The 19,643-nt window shown below is 42.9% G+C and overlaps 2 protein-coding genes across 2 annotated transcripts in view; one reads left to right on the plus strand and one right to left on the minus strand.

The window, feature by feature from the left end:
* The window catches only part of Slco1b3 (solute carrier organic anion transporter family member 1B3), a 1,042,880-nt gene that overhangs the window by 122,981 nt on the left and 900,256 nt on the right, over window positions 1–19,643 (minus strand). The window lies entirely within an intron of this gene.
* Kcnj8 (potassium inwardly rectifying channel subfamily J member 8) lies at window positions 10,538–17,923 on the plus strand. Its single transcript, XM_075982355.1, has 3 exons — window positions 10,538–10,859; window positions 11,679–12,121; window positions 15,674–17,923. The coding sequence occupies exons 2-3, from the start codon at window positions 11,748–11,750 to the stop codon at window positions 16,572–16,574; spliced, it is 1,275 nt and encodes a 424-aa protein (XP_075838470.1). The 5' UTR covers window positions 10,538–10,859; window positions 11,679–11,747; the 3' UTR covers window positions 16,575–17,923.

The following is a 19,643-nucleotide window of genomic DNA, read 5'->3' on the forward strand; positions in this document are numbered from 1 at the left end:
ATTGATGAGTGCTCCTTCTCCGTGGATTAGAACAAAGTAGAACAGAACCAGCTACTTGGAAGTTTGTCTGAACCTGAACTTGGATATCATCTACTGCGTGTGTGTGCACGCAGGTCAGAGAACAACCACGAATTCGTTTTGGTTTTGGTATTTTGTTTGTTTGTTTGTTTTTGGTTTTGTTTTTTCAGAGCTGGGAATTGACCTAGGGGCTCATGTGTTGGAGTCCACAAGACTCTACAGTGAATGCACAGCTGACAGACCAATAGGCAGGTCCACGGAAAGCATGTAAATATACGTCCACAAGGAATAACCCATTTTGCAGAGCTGTGGGAACACTTGTCTTTTCGAAGGGTCACTGTCATATCTGTGAAAACCTTGTGAGGCCATGATTCTCCCTTCAAAATGGGATTCACTCACTCCCAGAACACTTCAGCAGTGTAACCTCTTCTGCAGGGACAACAGAATGACCTTTCCATTCCCCCATACCATGAGGCCTTAGAGAATAACATTCACTCTTTGTTCTAACAGTGAATTTACATAGAGTCAGTCTCATAAAATTACCTGCTAACAGACCATGTAGAAATGTATGTAGAAGACAAGCACTGAGCAGGAAGGCAGCACGCCCCACCTTTGCTAACAAACAAATCTGGGCGTCGCCAAAGCTGGTTATCACAATAGAGATTAGAAGAGGAGACTGGCTGAATCCACTATTCGAGGATGTTTAGTAACTTTACCTAATGGTTTGGGATGCCAGGTACTTCCCCTTGGATGCCGGCTCTTTCCTGGGTGGGGCCACCTGTTCTGAAGTACAGTTTTGTCAGGTTCTACCTGCCCTTTTTTGTAATTTTTTAAGCATATTATCATTGTCTTCGCATACAGGATTTTACAACTTTGTCTGAAAAAATAAAAACCTCATGGAGATCACTCCTGCTTCTGCATCTTTTTCTTTTTCTTCTTCCTCATCCTCCCCCTCCACTTCCTCCTCATCCTTCGATTTCTGCTTCTTCATGCAAAGGAATAAAGAACATGTAGTGGTAATGTACATGAGTTGGTTTATTCCGTTTGCCCTCAGATCCAATTAGCCTGCCATAAGGAATCTTTCTGGACCCTGAGAGGTTTAAGGATCTTAATTTGGGCATGCTAAGCAAGTGTTCCACCACTGAGCTATACTCCCAGCACCACCTGAATCTCACATCTTCCTCACCCCAGGCTCTATGAACTTAATTAGTACCTCTCCTGCAACTTTTATATTTCATTTATTTATTTGAAAAAAAATTTTTCAAATGTATAACAAATTTCTGCAGTTTGGCAGAGGTTGTTATATTATCCCTTCTGTTCTAACAATAAATAAGGTAATATGACATTTTAAATTAGAAACCAAGCTCAACTATTTAATTCCATTATGGACCTGTTTAGGAAACAAACTGACCCCACAAAAACGTTTTTGCTCAGATAATCTTTACCTGAAGTAAAACCCCCCAGTTTAATGGTAGAAAAGAAAACCCCCAGCTTCCTTGGGCTCAAATCTAAAAGTTCTTTTAAATCTTTCAGCTTTTGTAATCCCCTATGCAGTCAGCCCTTTCTGAAAGGTGGCAGTCAGCAGCCACTCAACAAGAGGTTCTGGGAAATGTCCATTCTTCTTTCCAGGCACGGCATGAGTCACTGGGTTTGCAAAACCTTTGAGCACACAGGGTAGAGAAGGACATGTTTGGAAATCTCTCCCTAAATGCCAGGAGCTTCCCCTGCAGAGCAAAGGCCAGGCTCATGCAGATCTCTCTCTCTCTCTCTCTCTCTCTCTCTCTCTCTCTCTCTCTCTCTCTCTCTCTCTCTCTCTCTTCCACACTGTGCTATCAATACCCAAGTCCAGGCCCTGGAAACATCAACAGCTAACAACTCTTCCTCATTTCTTGGGGTGGGAGTGGGGCCTTTCCAGCTTTATTTAGAGCTAACATTTTATAACTCCAGTGTAGAAAATGCTGACAGATATTCCCTCCTTAGTTAAAGAAGCCACTTTCCTCTTGGTGGCATTCACAATTCCAGTAAAACAGGCATAGTGATGTTCATTTACGCCACTACAACCAATGCTCAGATATTAACAAGAGTTCATAAGCACATGACTAGGGAAGGCACTGTCCAAGACACTGCATATAGGACAACTTGTCTTACCTTTGAATATGTCCATCCTCTTCTGTTACTGCAGCAGAAGACCCAACGTTAGATATTGAATAAGGGAATGGGGGTTATTTGGATTTGTTTGGTTTGGGGATTACAAGGACAAGATCGAGCATCTCTGGAGAAGACTTCAAGGAAGGATGCATCATGTGCCTGAGATCACAAGATCACACGGGGCACACAGCCAGAGATTCAGACAGAACAACCTGCTCTTCTGAGAACTAATCCGCTCCTCAAGATCAGCCTTGCGATCCTCAGCAGGAGAATGGATGCAGTGCACATTCAAAGTGAAATTTCATTCACTCACAAAGAGGGAAGAGTAGCACAATGAGGTGGCTCAGCAGGAGAGGGCACCTGTCCCCAACCCTGATGGCATGAGCTCAATCCCCATGACCCACCTGGTAGAAAGAGACCTGATCTCCCCAAAGGTCTCCGACTTACACAGGGATGCCATGGCATCTGTGCCCAATCCCCACACATATGCAAAATAGTAATGAATTTTTTTTTGCAAAGAATTGACATTATCATCTGTAAGAAAATATATGGAACTGGAGTTTATCATACTGAATGAAATAAAACAGACCCAGAAAAACAAATATGACCCTTTCTCTCAGACAGAGGACTGGGATATACATAGAGGGGAATATGGACAAAGTACAATAGACTTAAATGAATATGCCTTTATGAAAGCCATCTCTCTGTACAATGAATATAAAAGCATAAAAGTTTTAAGAGAATTACCAACAGTAGTTATCTTCTGAGGACTATGCCTTTAAGGCTCACCTCTTAAAAATTCCATCATTTTAGCGGCTAGGGAGATGACTGGGTCGATAGATAAGAGTGCAGAGGACTGGTGTTTGGAGGGAGACACAGTGCCCAGATAAAAAGCCAGGCTGGTGTCTTGTACTTGTATTCCCGGTGCTGGCAAAGCAGAGCCTGGAGGATCCTTGCGGTTTGCTAGTCAGCTAGTCTGGCCTAACTGGTGAGCTCCAGACCTATGAGAGCTTAATCTCAAAAACTGAGGTGAGTTGAGTCTGAGAAACAATACCTGGAATTAATTTCTGACCTCCACAACCTGCAGACTCATGTACATCTGCACCTGCACATGTGTGTGCACACACAACATATAAACAGAGCACACACACACACACACACAGTATCACAATACCACACCTGAAAGCAAGTTGCTGGCCCAGTAACTCTTGGAGGACACATTTAGACTGTGTCCAAACCCTCAAATCCAAATCCACAGCACCCTCATCATAAGCTGAATGATGTGGGATTTCCCCCTGTATGCTGTGTTTACCATTAATGAATAAAGAAACTGCTTTGGACCTATAGCAGGGCAGAACTTAGCTAGGCAGGGAAAGCTAAAGCGAATGCTGGGAGAAAGGAAGGCAGAGTAAGAGAGAAGCCATGGAGCCTCCCAAGATAGACACTGGGAACTTTACCCAGTAAGCTACAGCCATGTGGCAAAATACAGATAAATAAAAATGGGTTAAATTAATATAAGAGTTAGACAATAAGAAACTAGAGCTAATGGGCCAATCATTGATTTAATTAATACAGCTTTTGTGTGATTATTTCGGATCTAAGCTAACTGGGCAGCAGAAAACCAACAAGTGGCCTTCTCCAACAACTGAAGTTTCTCGCATCTCTGGAACGATGTGTTTTGTTCCATCTTATTGAAAGAATTTATACCTTCTCACTAAAGACATTTTAATTTGTGGTAAAAGATTTTATTCTTGTTTTATATTTGCCCCAAATAACCTCAGAAGACTGTAAAGTCACATAACTGGGCATTTTTCATGTAGCTGGACCATGGATGGAAAACCATTCCTCAGAAGAGTGCCCCATGGGAGAAGCGGTGTGAGAGCAAACCTTCTGAGCTTGCCACAGCTGATCCCTCCCTAGGCAGATGAGTTTGCATAGGTTACTTCACTTTGCTCTAAACTTACAAGGAATGTGAGGAAAATAAGCGAGTTCTCACTGGTTGTCACAGCCTAGTCTCTGGCTGACCCTCTAGGTAAGTGGGGGGATGGATTGACCATTGATGTGTCCTACTTCTGCCTTCTCTGTTAACTGCACTGCTTTTGGTGGCAGTGTTCAAGCTTGTCCAGCTATTTCCAAAACGTTTAGAGAAGTTCTTGAGTTCCCTGAAGGGCTCGTAGCCCAGGATAGATGCATGTACAAGGTCAACCTCCAGTAGTCTCCTTCAGGTGGAGTCCATGTTGTTTTTGAGAAACATTCACTGAAGCTCTCAGCTTAAGGTAGACTAGTCTGGCTGGTCAGCAAACCCCAGAGATTTTGCAGTCCTTGTCTCCCCAGTTTTAAGATTACAAACATGCCATCAACACAACTTTGTGGGGATTGAATGCTGCTCAATTTACTTGCATGGCCAACATGTACTGACTGAACTATCTCCCCGACCCCTGATTGATTGTTCATAAACCTTTATGTTTCATAATTATATAATCCTTTCCTTCTGTAGTTAATAGACAACAGTTTCCTCTCTTCGCCCTGAGAGCAGAGAGTTTGTTTTATCCACCTACATGCAAATAAAAACGTATTGGTTGTTATTGACTACCCACATTGTGATTTTCTGACTCACACTCACTCATGAGCTGGTTTACTTGGATTAACCACAGTAACTGGTTGCAAATCATTTTCATTTGGCATTCTGTAAGATCTCTTTGACAAGATGAATGATCTAATTAAAAAAAAAGAAAAATATTTGTTATATATTGTGTATATGTACACACCTAACTCAGAGAGAAATATTTCCGGAATGCCCTGACAGGTAACTGTGAAGAGTTATACTGTCATCTCAATAGTTGATAGCACTCTGAAAGTGAGTTTGTGGCATGCTGTTTTGATTACCAGTTTATGTAATGTTGCATTATGCTGATTCCAAAGCAATATGTTCCCAAGCGGTTTAGATGAGGACACATATAAAGGAGCACACCGAGAAAACAGACCAACCCCCATCCTGCTCCAACTGTCATGGGGAAGATTTTCCAAATTCCAAAGTCAAGAGTTGAAAACTCGCAAGTCAAGTCAAAGGCAAAGTTATCAGACACGAAGACTCCACCCTTCATCTCAGAAGTCATTTCCAGGGCCTCACCAATCTTCATTTAGTAACCACAGCAACTGGCAGTTGAGAAAGACACCAGCCTGTCACTCCTCCCTTGCTTGCAAGCACCTGACAAGCTTTATTTCTTTAGAGAGTAAGAACATCAGGAACCACTTTATAATCATTCCTTTTCTTGTTGCTGGGATGAAATACCTGAAAAGCATGGTGTGGAAGGAGGGCTTTGCTTGTGCTTATGGTTGAGAAGATACGATCCAGCATGACAGGGAAGGCAAGGCAGCAGGAGTGTAAGGCAGATGGTCCCCCAGCATCTACAGCCAGGAAGCAGAGCAGGTGCGCTGTGGGCAACAGCAGCAGAGAGACATTGGAGAACAGAAAAAACTTCTGAATTAGATCAGCCAGTGTATGTCAAGGAAGTGTTGACCTCACAGTGGAAACCAGGAGATGTGGTACACTGGGGAAGGGGTTTTGCTCTTGTTTCCAGAGGAGAAGAAAAGCGATGAATACCATCAAAATTAATAAAGAAAAATTCAGAGTTTCTGTCTCATGTCATCTGGTATGGGACAGAAGGAAGAAAGAATTTAGGAAAAAATGTAACTTTTCTCCATACCTATTTTGTCTATATCACACCTTTCATTGAGTATGTGTCTATATAAATAATGTTTAAGTTTTCCACAATGAACAATGAATTTTCCTGCAGTAATCTTTGAAGTTTCCAGGAAGAAGATGGGGCCCCACACCGACTTCACCTGGTTGATATGATGTCGTGATGCTGATACCACTATATAAGACCTGTTTTGGGTACCAGCTGCTCAAGATGGTTCCAACTTAGTTAGCTGAAATGGTGCACCTTTTTTACAATGTTATGGCCAGAACTCCAAATAGGAGCCTCAGAAAAACCCTACAGAATACTCGGAGACTATTTGCAATTATACAAGACAGTAATCTTGGACTTTAACCATCATTTTACTTTCACAGGATCCCATAGAAAGAACATCATCCCCCTGAAAGCTGGAAGTAACTCTAGAAGATGACATTCCCTCTCCCAACAAAGTTTGTCTTTGGGGTTAAGGACATCTATTAGGGGTTGATTATAATTGGTATAGGGTTGGGGTTTAGATTGGGGTGGAAATTATGTAGGCTCAGGGAACTCTTTGAAAAAAATAAGAGACAATTGGATAGGATAATAGATTACTATGAGCTTACTTACACTAATAATAATAATGAGTAATAGTGAGATTACTTGTGAGCTATTATTTATAGACAATTTACATTGGTATAGATTCTTGTATATCGATACAAATTCAGATTATATTGAATATGTTCCTATTATGTCTACAATATTTGTACACCTAGGCAAAATTATTTTGTAATATTGTATGTATGCATGCTTCTACCTCTGCTTAAGACATTTTGTATATTAATATAATTTTAGGATATATTTATCATATTGCACTATACATTTCTACCTCTGATCAAGATACTTATACATTGTTCTTGGCAAAACTGGCCTTTGGGCAAGGAATTGCCCAAGCCTCGACCATTGACAAAATGCACAATGTCCAGATAAGAGAAGCAGGATACAATAAAAAGGACTGTCAAATTTTGCCAAGACTGGGTAAGACAGTTTTGAAAAATTTCCTGTCTCTGAAAATGGTCTATCAGTTATTCTAAGTCTTAACCAAAGTTGGTTGCTCCAATGTTGCAAATGAGACTTTGGGTGATCACCCAGGTAGCCAGTTGTCTGTATCATTTATTACACATTTTGTAAGTTGTTTGATTGCACTTCCTGTTTACTCAGGTAATATTATTTCCCTTCTCAAGTCTTCAATGGGTTGAAGACTAGATAGTTTAGTTACTTTCCTCTCATGGCTTGGCCAAGATATTTCTAATACAAGACTTATACTCCTTAGGTTAGGATAATTATTGAAACATTTATCATGTTTCTTGCTTGATATTGTTTATGCTGGTTGTAATTTTAATTTTTATACTTGATATTTGTTCTTATTGTATATAATTTTGTATTAGGCTTAGAACTCTCTTATTTAAACAAAATGAGGAGGTACTGTAGGAACTCCTTCAGCTAGTAGCTTTTAAGATACCAGTCCATTTGGGCATGGCTTCTTATATTATAAATGCCCATGTAATGTGTGTGCACTCTCTTTATCTCTTCTGGCTGCTGGATTCGGCTTCTATTCCCTGTTCATGCAGAGGACTGTGATCTGTAAGTCTACCCCTAAATAAATAACCCTTTATTATTCTAATTCTCAATTCTAAGCTAGCGTGGGATTTCTTTTTAGTGCCCATCTTCACAGGTGGATGCTGGTGCTCGCTCCCTTTCTCCTTTCTTTGCTCAGTCTAGAACCTTAACCAGTGGGATATTGTCCATGTTCCAGATGAGTCTTCTCCCTCAGCTAATTCTCTCTCTAAACACATTCACAAATCTCCTCAGTGATTCTTAATCCAGCCAACTTGACAATGAAACCCAACCCTTACATTCTCTACTTCTAAATAATAGCTTGTAGTGCCTACAAATAACCTGACTTCCACATGGGCAAGTGTTTGTGTTAAGAAAGCTAGTGACTGGGCTGCTCAGAAAGCATTGCATTCTAGCCTATTGCCTGCTGCCTTATGGGTGCTTCCTAGTTGCTGAGTAGATTCACTTCTGCTATACCAGGGCACTTGCCCACATTTCATGGCTATCTACTTGTCTATGAAATGTCTTTTCCCTGTTTTTTAATATACTCTAAATAGACCTAGTTTTTCAAAGATGAGATTGGATACCAAAAAAATCCAAAAACATCCCCATGGTATCCCAGCCTTTCTGCTTTGTCCTGAATTCCTATGGTACCTTCTGTATTTCATTTTATTTAACATTTTAATCTTTTGTTATTTATTTCATTTGTACAAATGTTTTGCCTACATGTATGTCTATGCACCACATGCATGCCTGGTCCTTACAGAGGTATGAAGTGGATGTTGGATCCCCTGGAACTGAAGTTAGAGATGGCTGAGAGTCACCATACATGTGCTGGAAATTGAACCCAAGTCCTCTGGAAGAGCAGCCGTTGCTCTTACCTCCTTACCTACACACATTCTTAATTGTGTCAGATCTTATCAATATCCCATCTATTCTACTATTGCCGTCTGTCTCTGAAGATCAGCAATAGTGACATATATTTATATATTTCTAGTTATGTAAATACATAGCATATGTTTAATAACCAGGTATGGTAGGTACATCACTTCTTTTGTCTTAGCATTCAAGAGGTTGAGTCAAGAGGATTGCCTTGAATTTCAGGCCTTTTTAGGCTATATATTGAACTACAAGCTAGCCTGGGCTACACAGTGAAATCCTGTCTCAAAGGACAGCAGTAAAATCACTTAACGAGAGAGAAGAAGTAGGGGTGTAGCTTGGTTGGTAGAGTCTAGCATGCACAACCTCTGAAAGCAGGCATGATGTCACCCCAGCACTTAGGTGAGACAGGTGGGAGGATCTGAGGTTCAAGGTCCATCCTAAGCTACACAGCAAATTTTAGGCCAGCTTGGAAAACATGATGCCCTGTCTTATGTGAAAAAATTTTATTTTTTTTGTGTTAAATTAGCAGACAATAAACTGCACAGCACGCTGCACTGCAAACTGTATTTCAGTGGCGGGACTCACTGCACAAGCGGCGTCTAGGTGGCTGCTATCGGGTCACAACAGCAGAGAACAAAGGATGCAAAAAGAAGCCACTGAGGGGACAGGAGCTCCAGCCTTTAAGGGGTTAAACAGATCTACCCACAGTGGAAAAAAGGAGGTGGGGAGAACTCATTTTCCTTCATTAAAGACTAATTTTAGGTCTTTCTAGTAAATGAGCGTGTTGTTTATACTTCATATACTCTCGACCCCCAAGTCTGGGAAAACACATAAAATTTCCAAGAATTAAAGTTTCCATTAATCCAAGCGCCAAAAACAGAGGCTGGGCCCTCAGGAGAAAGCACATTTGTCCCTCCTGGCTCCTTCTCAAAAGCTATAGAAAGATATTTACTGTACAATCCTTCTTCTTTGCAAACTCACTGCCTTATCATTCCACAATCTAGATGGGGCAGGGTGGGGCCGGGCGTGAGGGGGGGGGAGGGGAGACCACAAGTCAGAAACCCAGAAACCTGAGCATTGACTGCTCCTTGATGGTGCCAAGTTGTAGACAGGCCTTCCTGCTGATTGTAAATTTCTTTATTGGAAGAGATTGCTGATGGAGTTTTTGCTGTTAGTCTCTCCTCTCCTCTCCTCTCCTCTCCTCTCCTCTCCTCTCCTCTCCTCTCCTCTCCTCTCCTCTCCTCTCCTCTCCTCTCCGCTCCGCTCCTCTCCGCTCCGCTCCTCTCCGCTCCGCTCCTCTCCGCTCCGCTCCGCTCCTCTCCTCTCCTCTCCTCTCCTCTCCTCTCCTCTCCTCTCCTCTCCTCTCCTCTCCTCTCCTCTCCTCTCCTCTCCTCTCCTCTCCGCTCCTCTCCTCTCCGCTCCTCTCCTCTCCTCTCCTCTCCTCTCCTCTCCTCTCCTCTCCTCTCCTCTCCTCTCCTCTCCTCTCCTCTCCCCTCCCCTCCCCTCCCCTCCCCTCCCCTCCTCCCCTCCCCTCCCCTCCCCTCCCCTCTCCTCCTCTCCTTCCCTCCCCTCTCCTACTTTCCTTCCCTCCACTCCCCTCCACTTTTCTCTCTTCCCTCCCTTCTACTCCCCCTCCCTCCCTTCCTCCCTCCCTCCGTCTGTGCGCGCGCGCGCGCGCGCGAGTGTGTGTGTGTGTGTGTGTGTGTGTGTGTGTTTAAGTTCCCAAGAATCAGTCTTAAGTGGTGAAGTACTTTATTAGAAAGGATTTCAACTCTCTCACCCTCTGTTCTAATGCTCTCAGGGCTGGGACCCCAGGCTGGGACCCCACCCCACCCCACCCCACCCCACCCCACCCCACCCCACCCCACTCCTCTCACACTCATCCCACCCAGAACACCTAAACTCTCTCCATCTGGTTTTATTCAATCTGAAGCAACCCAGTGATCTCCCAAAGTTACAATTAAAAAATAATAAATTAAAATCTCTTTGCGTCAGTGAACTTGGACTCAAAAAGTTCTCTGAGCCGCGAGCCTTTTAAAGACGTGTGTGTCGGACCAGCAGCGGAGTAGCGGCTACTGAGAACCCAGCTGACTTGGCGGGTGCCTCCTCCTGCGGTGGTCCCTCCCTCCAGACCCGCTCCCTCCCTCCCCAAGACTGGTCTCCGCCTCCACCTTCCCCTGCTCACTAGGACGTCTGGCCCAAACTAGGCTGCTGAGGAGCTAGCAGAGCACAACCACCCGCATCTCTTCCCCCAACTCCTCCCCCGCCCTCAGGGAGTCCGGCAGCAGTGAGGGAGGGGGTACCAAACCCATCCCTCGTCCTACAGCCCTCCTCCCTGCGTGCACAGTGAATCGCACCTTCTAGAGTACTAACTCAGTTCTGGAGGACCAGCATCCCCCGGATCTGCCCCTCGGGCTGTGGCGGCCCCTGGTCCCGGGATGCGAGAGACAGGGACCCGCCCGCGGTGTGCCTTGAGGTGCGCGGAGCTCTCGCCGCGGCGCGCGCTGCCCTGAGTCTGTAAGTTGCGTTGCTCCTCCCGGGGAGAACTAGGGGAAGCCGGTCACAGCACAGCCGGTGACTTCAAAGCCCACACAGCCCAAGTGCACCCAGCCAGGCTCAAGCCCTGAACTCCACCGCAAGCCCTGCTTGTGTGTCTGATCCTTGTGTTACAAATTACTTTCCAGTATATAGTATGATAGGTAGAGAGTGGAGGGGAGGCTAGGTAGGTTGCTTTTTAAAATGCGTCTCTTAAATCCTTCCAACTTAAATCATTCATTTTCAAGTTCAAAAGTACAGCGCTCGGTACCTTGTCTATTACCGTTAGCATTTTCTTAAAGAGCAGGAAGCAATTTCTTCGCGGCTACTAAAAATAAGAATTCCTCTTTCTTTACTTTTAACCCTACTACTCTACTTAAATAACGAGCGGGTAGTCAACCCAGCTGGCTTTAATTTTCTTCCTTGACGGCGTGTGCACGTATCCTTGCCCTAATCCCGAGACGCGCTGAATCACAGAATTCTCTTCGAGGCTGTATTTACAGAGAATGCTGTAAGATTTGCATATCTGAGACAAGAGCGCACAAGGGTAACAGGGAAGAGGCAAAAATAATTCCTCTGGTTCTGAAAAGGAAAAAATTAATCCTCTGTTTCAAAAGTTTTTTCGGGGTTCTCAGACTTCAGACACAAACTAGCTTCTCGTTTGTATTGTTGAACCCATCTTCATTCAATTTTGCATGCCACTTCGTGTGTGTATGAAAAGGTATCCCTTATGTACAAGGACCCTAGGCGAGGAAATGAAGTTGGCCGGTTTTAATAAGCGTTTTTTTTTTTCTGGCGTAGGAGGACGCGTGTGGAGGAAGGGAGTCGCAGGTTCGGGCAGGTGCATAGACAGGCTATGGTGACAGGAAGATGTTGGCCAGGAAGAGCATCATCCCCGAGGAGTATGTACTGGCACGCATCGCCGCCGAGAACCTGCGCAAGCCGCGCATCCGCGACCGCCTCCCCAAAGCCCGCTTCATTGCCAAGAGCGGAGCCTGCAACCTGGCGCACAAGAACATCCGTGAACAGGGTCGCTTCCTGCAGGACATCTTTACCACCTTGGTAGACCTGAAGTGGCGTCACACGCTGGTCATCTTCACCATGTCCTTCCTCTGCAGCTGGCTGCTCTTCGCTATCATGTGGTGGCTAGTGGCCTTCGCCCACGGGGACATCTATGCTTACATGGAGAAAAGCGCAATGGAGAAGAGCGGCCTGGAGTCCACTGTCTGTGTGACCAATGTCAGGTAAGAATAAAATGGGGTGACACGCGGGTCGGCAGCAATGTCGAAATAAAAATCTCTTTCATGTAGGTGATGGTGACATAAGGGGTTTTCATTGGACAGCTCAGAAACAAAAACGAAAGCAAATTTGGGGTGCAGGGGGAGGCCAGCACATTAAAAGTATTTGTAAATGTCCTTTGATGGCTGGGTCTTTGAGACTGCTTGACTGCATCTTTGTGTTAACCTTGGAGGCTCCAAAGGATTCCTGACTCCCGAAACCTCTGCTCAGTTTCATCATGATGTTTTGCACCAGTAAACACCTCCAATCTACCAAAAGTATTGCGCAAACGTGAGAAACTTTTACATGAAGTGTCCTTGATTTTAAAATATGCTAACAATAAAATAATTGAAATAAACTTAAGCCCTTCTTTAAGATTATTTTAATGTATCTGATAGATTGCTTTAGATTCAAAAATGGAAGCTTAAATTCAGCAGAGACGTTTTCAGTGAAATTTAGCTCAAGTTTACACGAAAGGGGCAGAGTAACAAGTGCATATTGAAGACTCCCCTTCCAAAACTCCCACAGGACAGGAACAAAACAGCTTTTCATTACACAAATTTGATCGAGCATTTACGGATGCTTCAAAGACAGCTAAAGTGCCTTTGATTTCTGTGGCTCTCCTTTGGTATTCCCAGGAGACCCAAGAATGTTGCAGTGGGGCAAATTTTTTCTTAATGTGTTTCGTTGGATGGAAATACGATTTATATCAAATGCAGAAATGTTCACTGGATAAAAACAGTGGTAATACTGGGAAAATCTCCAGGGTGTTTTCTGAATCATGTTCCAAATCCACACAATTCATCAGACAGAGAAACTGAAGAAGCATCATCCAGGCAGGAAACGGTTAAGAAGTAGACTTTTAGTGGCCCTGGGATCCTATAAAAGATGAATGACTTTACCCCCTCTCCCCATTGGCCAGGCCAGTGCATCAACAGATCACCCTAGAACACACAGAGATCCCCCTCAGATTTGGGGAGAACACGATGCACTAGACTGACCCGCAGTTTTACCACTGGGCACACAGAATTTTCTTTTCTCCAGCGTTTGCCTCGGTAACAATGTGGATAAGAAGGTCTGGTGAGCAGAGCGTGAGGGATGCAGAGAACAAAGTCCTATGTGTAAAACATTTGAAGTTAATATGTTACTGTCGTACAGTGTTCTGAGTAACTTATTGGCGTTGGTATGGCTGTGGAGGGATGTATATTCAAAGAAGATTCCAGCAAACAGGCAAGAGATCCCGGCAAAGAGCAATGGAAGAAATAATCATGACAACCTTGAAAACAATTTTACTCAAGACAGTCTATTGTCACTGTCTATGAAAAAGAAATCATTTAGCAAACACACACACACACACACACACACATATATATATATATATATATAAAATCAAAAGAGATTCTTCTTCCTGTGAAGCAAATGTTATAGTGTTCACTGGCTCCTAAAAGTTGCTTCTTGTTACTTCCCATTTTTCAAACAAGACATTCTGAAGAATATCTGTTTCCTAGATGCCTGCCTGCTGGTGTCGAACCATAGGAAATGGTGTCAGAATTACAATGAAGTCAACTTGATTTTATCAGTATAGAACAGTGCCAACTTTTGGATCACACTCCACAGCATTATTTAAAGCTTTATTCTCTTCCTAGAGAACTTAAAAGATGCTTAATAATTCTAATTATTTGAATTTCCATTCCCTTCATAAATTCAGTGTCAGCCGAACTATCAAATTTGGAAGCAATTTTATTCCCCAGCTTTCCCCTAGTGTTTCCAAACACCATGTAATCACTCTCATTTTTTAGGGTGACTTGCTTTCTCCTTTGTGCAGATGACTTTCTAACATGAATCAGAAAGTAGAAACTATGTTATTTTTCTCATTATTATTCAGCTGATAAACCCCCAGCTCTGTACCCTTAAATGCTTTTTCTCTTGAGACTGTTTAGCCTGACAGGTGGCCAGAAAAAGATAGGATCTTATGCTGGCTAGAGAAATTAAATTTTGTTTTAAAATAAATGTTATGAAAACATAGCCCGTGAACCATTTCTGAAGCCAAGGAGACAGACTTTGAAGAGGGAAATCCCTCATTAGGTTCTTCTCTAACACATAAGCCATTATCAAACTCAGCACTATATGTGCTGTATCCTCTTCTGGAATCTATCCCTACTATCTATAGTATTTTCAGGCCACGCCATATATCTCATGGTGTGTAAGTAGGGCGGAAGTCAGTTCTTACAGTTTTGCACAAACCCTTTTAGGCAAAACAGAGATGAACAGCCCCTTTCCGACCCTACTTAAAAAATGATGGATGTGTACGCTCTCCTGGCTTCCTGCCAAAGTGCAGTGTGTACTGGGTGCTCAAAGTTCAAATGCTTTGTTTCCTCATTGTGCTTGGCACTCACAAATAGTATTTTGACCGAATGCTAATGTATGGGTGCTTGGCACTCACAAATAGTATTTTGACAGACTGCTAATGTATGGGTTTCTCCTCTATGAAATTAGGGAAATTTGGGATTAGGGTGCGTGGCAGGAATAGGGGCTGTGAAGAGGCCACAGCAGTACTGGGGATGCAGCCAAGTGCAAACCTCGTGAATAACCAAAACTGATGCTTTTTCATTCGCGGTTAAGCAGAGTTATCCAGGAGTCTCTCTGAGAGGCACAGGTCCACTAGGAGCCAGCAAACCCTTGTTCATTGGCTAAGATGGAGAGGAGATGTACAGCCACAAAACAATAACAACAAAACAAAGCAAAGCAAGCAAACAAACAACTCCCCAAGAAAATCCCGATGCCTGTTCGCACCTTCCTCTTGCCACTTTGAGAACACCAGGCCAGAACTGATAGGACTCAGGGAAGCTGTCTTTACATTAGTCTTGACATAGTCATTTACTAATTGACATCTGAAACTCTGCTAATAGCTTCCACGTTCTCTGGGTTACTTAGAAAACAAAACGAGATAATCAGAGAAACTGCTACTCCTCCAAATAGAAAATCATTCTTATTAAAATTTGAATGTTTGGAGATGGTGTCTTTTATACTATGTTTTAGCACCTTGCTAAGTTGTGTAAGCAGAACAATTAATCACTGAATAATGACTATAATTTTATGAGTTATAAATAGTAAATATTGTGCTTATTACTCAATACCTTCCATATGATTCAAATCTCTTAAAAACGAGAAAGTCAGAAATAAGAAACACCCATGTGGTATAAAATTTCACAAAATAAGTTGGACTTTGGTGAAAGCGGAATATATCTACAATTTATATTTATTTATTTTATGAATGTCGTTGCACAGTATATGATCTAGGAAATATTATTGAAATTGTGTCTCCAAATCCGGATATATGTACTTAGGTGCAAACGGAAAGGGGAATAGGAGAAAAGGGATAATGGGAGGAAGTGGGGGAGGAGAGAAGAGGGTGCTTATATTTCAAATCAGTCTTTCCAGAATTTCTTACTAGACTCGAGGCTGTTTTCAGCATGTGGTCTCTGGCCTGGCCTTATTTCTGATGTCCTTTCTTACAGGTCATTCACGTCTGCGTTCCTGTTCTCCATTGAGGTTCAAGTGACCATCGGATTTGGCGGGAGAATGATGACCGAGGAATGCCCTCTGGCCATCACGGTTTTGATTCTGCAGAACATTGTGGGTCTGATCATCAACGCAGTCATGTTGGGCTGCATCTTCATGAAAACGGCCCAGGCCCACAGAAGGGCGGAGACTCTGATTTTCAGCCGCCACGCCGTGATCGCGGTCCGCAATGGCAAGTTGTGCTTCATGTTCCGGGTGGGTGATTTGAGAAAGAGCATGATAATTAGTGCCTCAGTGCGCATCCAGGTAGTCAAGAAAACAACGACGCCAGAAGGGGAGGTGGTGCCGATTCATCAGCTGGACATTCCAGTGGATAATCCCATTGAGAGCAATAACATCTTCCTAGTAGCCCCTTTGATCATCTGCCATGTGATTGATAAGCGTAGCCCCCTGTATGATATCTCAGCAACCGACCTTGCCAATCAAGACCTGGAGGTCATAGTGATTCTGGAGGGTGTGGTGGAAACCACTGGCATCACCACGCAGGCTCGGACCTCCTACATTGCCGAGGAGATCCAGTGGGGACACCGCTTCGTGTCGATTGTGACCGAGGAGGAGGGAGTGTACGCTGTGGACTATTCTAAATTTGGTAATACTGTGAAGGTGGCTGCCCCAAGATGCAGTGCCCGGGAGCTGGATGAGAAGCCTTCCATCCTGATTCAGACCCTCCAAAAGAGTGAACTATCACACCAGAATTCTCTGAGGAAGCGCAACTCCATGAGAAGAAACAACTCTATGAGGAGAAACAACTCCATCCGGAGGAATAACTCTTCCCTCATGGTGCCTAAGGTGCAATTCATGACTCCGGAGGGAAACCAGTGCCCATCGGAATCATGACGGCAGGTGATTCTGAGACTGTCACTCTGAGTTCTAATGACTCACAGCCCTGAGACAGTACCATTGATTTCTGATCTCTGACAGCCCTGAGACAGTACCATTGAGTTCTGATGGCTGACAACCTGAGACAGTACCATTGAGTTCTGATGGCTGAATATTAGACTGAGCACCAAGATAGGGCTGGAACGCAGTATTCATAGTTTAATGCACTGAAAAATGTTTCATATTCAAAAAATAGAACTTCCAGTATTAATAAACAATAACACTCAATGCAGAAGACTCACAGCTCACACTTGTTTCACACACAGAATGTCACTGTGACATGCTAAAGTTATTGAATAGAACACAAAAGGTGTTCATGGCTCTCATTTTGAAACACAATTTAGGATTGGACCTGGAATTCCACACCTGGCCAAAAATTGAGTTTGTCTGAAACATGTAATTGGTGAGCTCATGGCCATGCCGTTTCTACTGCTCATTCTACACCTGCAGATAGAATGGGAAGGGGAATGCTCCAATCACCTTCTGTATGTCAACCTTATTCTCTTTTCATGATGCTGTATGTGCTAGAAAGCATAAAGAAAACCTCTTACATCTGTCTGCTTCTAAGCAGTATTTGATCAATCACTAATCCTATACATTGACTTCTCTGTACAGTTTGTTGGGTAGAACTGGGCAAGAGTCCGCAGAAAAGCTGAGTCCTTGCTCTTGTTCAAGTGTTTTCTCAACTTTCTCCAAAAAAAAAACTGTATTGAATATTTTATTAAAACATTTCCTTTATACTCACTGTGTGGTTTTGTGAGTCCTCTTACACAAAATTATCTCACATCCAAAACCCCAAGAAAGACGTCTTTAGAGGCACGGAACCACACAGTGATGAAACCATCTTCTAAGAGTACATTCTCAGATCTGTGGCCAAATAGAATTACAGGTTTATTGGCCTGACGATATTATTTTTGATATTTATTTCTGAGTTTGAGATGGCATGGGAACCTGAGCTCTTCATCTCTGAATCTCCTATGTCTTGTCTTAAAACTGCATTTCCTTCGTAGCAGTCTCCATAGTAGGTCAACTGACCTACATAGGCGAGCGTTTTGTCACTAGGCTAAAATGAGATCTTCTACCAAAGCATGATTTCATCATCCTTAGCTCCTGCATCTTCAAGTAAGGGAAGAGTAGAGAGATGTTCTGGGTTAACTCAGGGTATGATATAACAAAACCCGGAAGTTGGGCATCTGTGTAGCTTTTTACTCAGAGTTTGGGGCTTGAATTTATTTCTTACATGAGCAATTCAACCACATGAGTCATGATGAATATATTGAAATTTAATCTTAAAAGACTCATGATTCTTACCAAGTGAATAGCAACTGTTGGGTTAAAGTTATTTATTCTTAAGAATGTTCAGACATGGAACTCTAGACTCACAGATCAAACAGGTACTTGCCTGTTTAATAAAACACTCAAAACATACTTGTGTCTTTAGAAGCCAAGGCTGCTGGTGTAGGAATGTAGCTTCAGGTGAGTGAATGCTTACCCAGCATATACAGGGTCCTGGGTTTGGGTCCCAGGACCTCACAGCATAAACCAAACACGATGGTGCAACACCTGTAATCCTAACCTTAAAGGTTGAGGCAGGAGGATCATAAGTTCAAATCATCCTCAGCTACACATCAAGTCTGAGGTCAGTCTGGACTACACCCCACACACACACAAAAAAAAGAAAAAATGAACAATCCCCCCCATACACAGAATGCTTTATTCACACTCAAAAAATCCATTCTTCTCTCCAGTCTTCTTATCATTCAGACCAACACCTGGGATCATACTTGATGCCTTTTTTATACCTACTGTGTGTGCTTTTTTATACCTACTGTGTGTGCCTTTTTTTATACCTACTGTGCCATCCACTAGCAAATATACACATTCAATATATATTCAGTATGTAATTGTTTCTTTCCATTACCTCCTTCCTCCCCCAGTTAGTCCTGCTTCTCACAGGGTGTACATGAAATTATTGTTTACTTTTTATATTATTGAAATATTGAGAAATTTCCTTAGAAATCACTGAAGAAAATATGCCTTCACCAAACAGTCTAATAGGAATTGCAGCCCCTATAGCAGTTCTTGGAAAGGTTTGTCATCTTAATAGCCCAAGGCAGCTAAACAAACCCAATAAGCAGCTGCTACACTGGCCACAGGCACATGGACAGTGCTGCCTGCTCTTCAGGAAAAGCACAATGTTCCTGAAAGGGCACCAGCTGCAGGGCAGCAAATGCTGGACACAGTTAGTGAAAGCGTGGTGGGATTTCTGAGTCCCCATGATTCAGAATGCCCTAGAACCAGAACATGGTCAGTTCTGGTCACTGGTCATTGCTTGATACCAAGGACCCAATGACCGTCACCGTGATGGGGGGTCCAGGGAAGGTCATGACTTAGAATGTGATGCTATTTAGCTAACAACAGCCACATCAAACAAACGATAACAAAACAACTTCTAAACATCTGGAAACCTTTTAGAATTAATAAGCTCCTATGACCTAGTTTTGCTAAACTGTATTCACTGCATTAGACAACAAGAAGGTCATGGCTGTGATAGCTGAGTCTGTAGAGAACTTGAATCTGTAATGAACTTAAGAAAGCATTGGTATGTAAAATGAAAAAAAAAGATTGTTTTCTTTTTAAAAAATAAAAAAAAGGTATGTAAAAGTCTCATATGATGACATACTCTTGAATTCCCAGTGTGCTGGAGGTCGAGCAAGCAAATGGCAGACTCACTGGTCAACCTGTCCAACATACTTGATGAGCCCCAGATCAGTGACAGACCCTATTACAGGAACAAGGTAGATGGTGTCTGAGGAACCAAGCACACCCAAGGTGTCCTCTAGTCCCTGTGTGTATGGGAGAGTGTACTTGTGTATACATGTGCTCGTGTGCACACGCACACATGCACACACACACCGTACTATTTGTTTTCTCTCCTGTATATGCATATAACGTTATATGAATTTATATGTATTTAAACTTAAGTTTAAATACTATTTTATATTCAATTTTTAGAGTTTTTCTTTC

This window comes from Microtus pennsylvanicus, chromosome 8 (genome assembly GCF_037038515.1).
Source record: "Microtus pennsylvanicus isolate mMicPen1 chromosome 8, mMicPen1.hap1, whole genome shotgun sequence".
NCBI classification, from domain to species: Eukaryota; Metazoa; Chordata; class Mammalia; order Rodentia; family Cricetidae; genus Microtus; species Microtus pennsylvanicus.